Below are 4,421 nucleotides of genomic sequence, written 5' to 3' on the forward strand. Positions count from 1 at the left end.
ACAAGAATCTGTATCCATGATTCAATGACAAGAATCATGTGGCCAATGACAAGAATCTTTGGGCCATGACCTCATCCCTTACCATCACTCTCTAGCAACATGCAAGCAACAGAAGCTGAATACAGGGCTCTTACTACAGGCAGATAATATCTAGAAGATGGGTTCCTCCTCCAAGTTACTATTCTGAGATTGTGGTTTCACCCTGGGAGAGGGAGACTTCCTGAATTTCTCAGTTACAGCACCAACTCCCTGTTACAGAGGTTCTTTTCCATGTAGGTGCACATTTGATAAGACCAGGTCTTCACTCACCTGACACTCCATTTATATGGTGGAAATTCTTATCCAGGCATATCAAATCAAGAATACTAGGGTCCCAAGTACTCCTGCCTTGGTTCACTTTCAAGGAAGAGGTTCGTGGTGTAGGGAGGGTGACCAAGCTGAGAAAGCCAGTAGTTGCCACACTTACCCAATGTCAACTCAGAGAGAGAGGGTGTCATTCCAGCAAAAGTTCTGCCTGAGGGACTGCTTTTATTTGGGTCAAAGAATGGAAGCCTCCATGCCTAATGGTATTGTCAAAAAATTAGGGATTTCATTAGAGAAAAATAAGAAGAAGGTGATAGGTTAATTATACAAGCAAAATAGCAGAACAGCTAGAAGTTTAATAGAGAGGACAAAAGGAAGAGAAAGCCAAGAATAAGCCTTTAGGGATCATTGTCAACTCTGGGAATTGGGAAACTTGTGTACATGCATTTGATAGAACTCAGTCAGGAGTAATCAGAGCAAGATGTGGGATAAACTTGAAAGCATCCCTGAGCCACAGAGTTTTTATTTATTTTATTTTACTTTGTTAAAGATTTTATTTATTTATTTGACACACACACACACACACAGAGCACAAGCAGGCCCAGTGTCAGCAGAGGGAGAAGCAGGCTCCCCACTGGGCAGGCAGCTCAATGCAGGGCTCCATCCCCAAACCCTCGAATCATGACCTGAGCCAAAGGCAGCCACTTAACAGACTGAGCCAACCAGGTAACCCAGAAACAGACTTACCAAAAAAAAATCAATTTATTTTAGAGAGAGAGTGGGAATGAGTATGGTGGGGGGAAGAGGGAGATGGAGAAAGAGAGAGAGAATCTCAAACAGACTCCCCACTAAGCACAGAACAGACTCGGGGCTCTGAAATCAAGAGTTGGGCACTTAACCAACAAAGCCATCCAGGCACCTCCACAAACAGACTTAAAAACGCAAGATGGAAAAGCCACGGATATAAAAGGTTTAAACAAAACCTTTAGCCAAACACTGACTGAATGATAAACTATTCCAATAAGTTAACTCAGAAATTCAGAGTAAAATGCAAATTCGCCTTCCTCCCTGGCAGGCTAGAAGACTGAATACATGCCCAAGGCTAAACCTTCTTGGGAGTGACCAGAGAAGTTACCTCCATATTAATGATCTTTGGGTGAAACCAGGGATGAAATAAGCCACAAACATCTAACAGGAAATGGTATAATCCAAATGGTCAAGAGAATTAAGTAAAACCTTTGTGAAATGCAGCTTATATCAACTCAGGGGTGATCCATAGGTAGCCTGACTAAAAGATTAAAGCAAGGGGAAATGATCTGAAAGGGACATCAGAGGCTTCCGAATGCAGGAAAAAGTGCTTTCACAGAATTAGTTTTACACAAATCACTAAACAAAAATTGACTAAGATAATAACAACAGAACAACCTCTGGGAAGGAGGAATTGGTAATCAGAGTTGCTACACCATATTATCTAAACTGTCTACCTTTTTGCAAGAATAAGACAAATCATGGAAATAAACGACAAAAAAGTATGACATGTATAGGGCAAAGAAAACAGCATTAGAAATTGCCTGTGAAAAGGCCCAGATGGTGTATCAGAATTCAAAGACTTAAAGTACATGTCTTGAATATGTTCAAAAACATTTTAACTAATGTTAAAAATAAAGGGTATATAAATACAATGTTCCATCAAATAGAGTATCAATAAAATATTTAAATTATTACAAATAATAGAATGGGAATTCTGCAGTCGAAAACTATAATGACCAAAATGGAACATTTATGAGAGAAACTAAACAACCATTTCCAACTATAAGAAGAAAGAATAAGCAAGTTTGAAAAAAGATAAATAGAAATTATGAAGAACTAAGAGAAAGATTGAAGAAAAATTATGTCTAAAGGAAATGTGAGACACAATTAACTGGACAACATATGTGTAATTGAAACAGAAGAGGGAAAAGAGAAAAAGAAATATTTGAGGAAATACTGACTGAAACCTTTCCAGATTTGGTGAAAAGGTTAATGTGCTGACTCACTGAAGAAGCTCCAATAAACTCTACAGAAGATAAATACAAGAAGCTATACACTCACATGCATCATAGTTAAAATATTAAAAGTGAAAGGCAAAGAGAAAAATCTTGAAAGCAACAAGAGAAAAATGAGTCATTGTTTATGAGAGTCCCAATAAGAAATGATCTGACATATCATCAAAAACAACAAATTCTAAGAAACAGTAGAACAACCCCATTTACAATTGTACCAAAAACCATAAGACACATACATATGAACAGATCTTCACTCTCAAAGCTATAAAACACTGATGAAAGAAATTGAAAATGATATGAAGAGATAGGCATTCCATGCTCATGGATTGGAAGAACAAATATTGTTAAAATGTGAATATTAGCCAAAGCGATCTATACATTTTTTTTTTTTTTCACTTTAAAGCACTCATAATTTGAGGATTTTTATTTTATGTACAATGAGCTGGCATTAAGGTAGGTATCTTGGTTATCTGCAGGTAGGTATCTTGGATGACCCATTCAAGGAAGTTCACTTAATCCAACTTAATGAAGCCTATATCCTTCGCGTACTGACGGAAACACTGGCGGCACATATTGAGGCCGTATTTCCGGATCAGACCGTGCCGGTTTGAGCAGACGCGGCAAGAACGAGAACCCTGGCCAAATTTCCTCGGATGGCTCCAGTAGAGCTGCTGGTGACCCATCTTGCTCTCTCGGACGCAACGAGGCAAAAGGCCGATCTATACATTTTAATGCAATCCCTATCAAAATACCATGAGCATTTTTCACAGAGCTAGAACAATCAATCCTAAAATTTGTATGACACCACAAAAGACCCTGAATTGTCAAAACAATCTTGAGAAAGAAAAACAAAGCTGGAGATATCACAATTCTCAACTTTAAGTTATATTACAAGGCTGTCGTGATCAAGACAGTGTGATACTGGTACAAAAACAGACACATAGATCAATGGAACAGAACAGAAAACCCAGAAATGAAACCCACAGTTATATGGCCAATTAGTCTGTGAAAAAACAGGAAAGAATATCCAGCAGTAAAAAGATAGTCTTCAAAAAATGGCATTGGGCATGCAAAATAATGAAACTTGGCCACTTTGTTAACACCGTACATAAAGATAAATACAAAATGGATGAAAGACCTACATGTGAGACAGGAAACCACCAAAATCCTAGAAGAGAACACAGGCAGCAACCTCTTTTACATTGGTTGTAGCAATTTCTTACTAAATATGCCTCCTGAGACAAGGGAAACAAAAGCAAAAATAAATTATTGGAATTTTATCAAGATAAAAAGTTTTTGTACCCACAAAACTGAAAGGCAACCTTTGGAATGGGAGAAAATATTTGTAAAAGGCATATCTAACAAAGGGTTAATATCCAAAATCTAAAAAAAATATGTGAAATTCAACATCCCCAAAACAAATAATCTGATGAAAAAATGGGCAACAGACATGAAGAGAGATTTTTCCAAAAACATCCAGATGGTTAACAGGCATATGATAAGATGCTTAACATCACTCATCATCAGGGAAATATAAATTAAAACTACAATGAGATATCACTTCACACCAGTCAGAATGGCTAAAATGAATTACACAGAAACAATAGATGTTGGCAAGGATGTGGAAAAAGAGGGACCCTTGCACTGTTGGCTGGAAGGCAGCAGTGCAGGCACTTTGGAAAACAGTATGGAGGTTCCTCAAAAAGTCAAAAGTAGAACTACCCTATGACCCTGTAATTGTACTACTACGTATTACCCAAGGATACAAAAATACTGATTTGAAGGGGCACATGCACCTCAATGTTTATAGCAGCATTATCAACAATAACCAAATTATGGAAAGAGACCAAATATTCACCAACTGTTGAATGAATAAAGAAGCGGTGGTGTGTGGTATTATGGAGGGCACATATTGCATGGAGCACTGGGTGTGGTGCATAAACGATGAATTCTGGAACACTGAAAAGAAATTAAAAAATAAATAAAAATTAAAAATAAATAAATAAATCTTTAAGAAATGAATAAAAATAAATTGAAAAAAAAGAAGAGGTGGTGTGTGTGTGTGTGTGTGTG

The 4,421-nt window shown here is 37.4% G+C and overlaps 1 protein-coding gene across 1 annotated transcript; it reads right to left on the bottom strand.

Moving 5' to 3' along the window:
* Positions 1-2,729: 2,729 nt before the first annotated feature.
* On the bottom strand, positions 2,730-3,057 carry LOC308339715 (small ribosomal subunit protein uS14). Its single transcript, XM_080798655.1, has one exon. It carries the CDS (start codon positions 3,029-3,031, stop codon positions 2,861-2,863), a length of 171 nt encoding a protein of 56 aa, XP_080654781.1. The 5' UTR covers positions 3,032-3,057; the 3' UTR covers positions 2,730-2,860.
* Positions 3,058-4,421: the final 1,364 nt, after the last annotated feature.

This window comes from Martes martes, assembly GCF_963455335.1.
Source record: "Martes martes genome assembly, chromosome: 1".
In the NCBI taxonomy this organism is placed as follows: Eukaryota; Metazoa; Chordata; class Mammalia; order Carnivora; family Mustelidae; genus Martes; species Martes martes.

Coding starts and splice junctions, on each gene's coding strand:
- LOC308339715 (XM_080798655.1), bottom strand. CDS start 3,031: ATGGGTCACCAGCAGCTCTACTGGAGCCATCCGAGGAAATTTGGCCAG.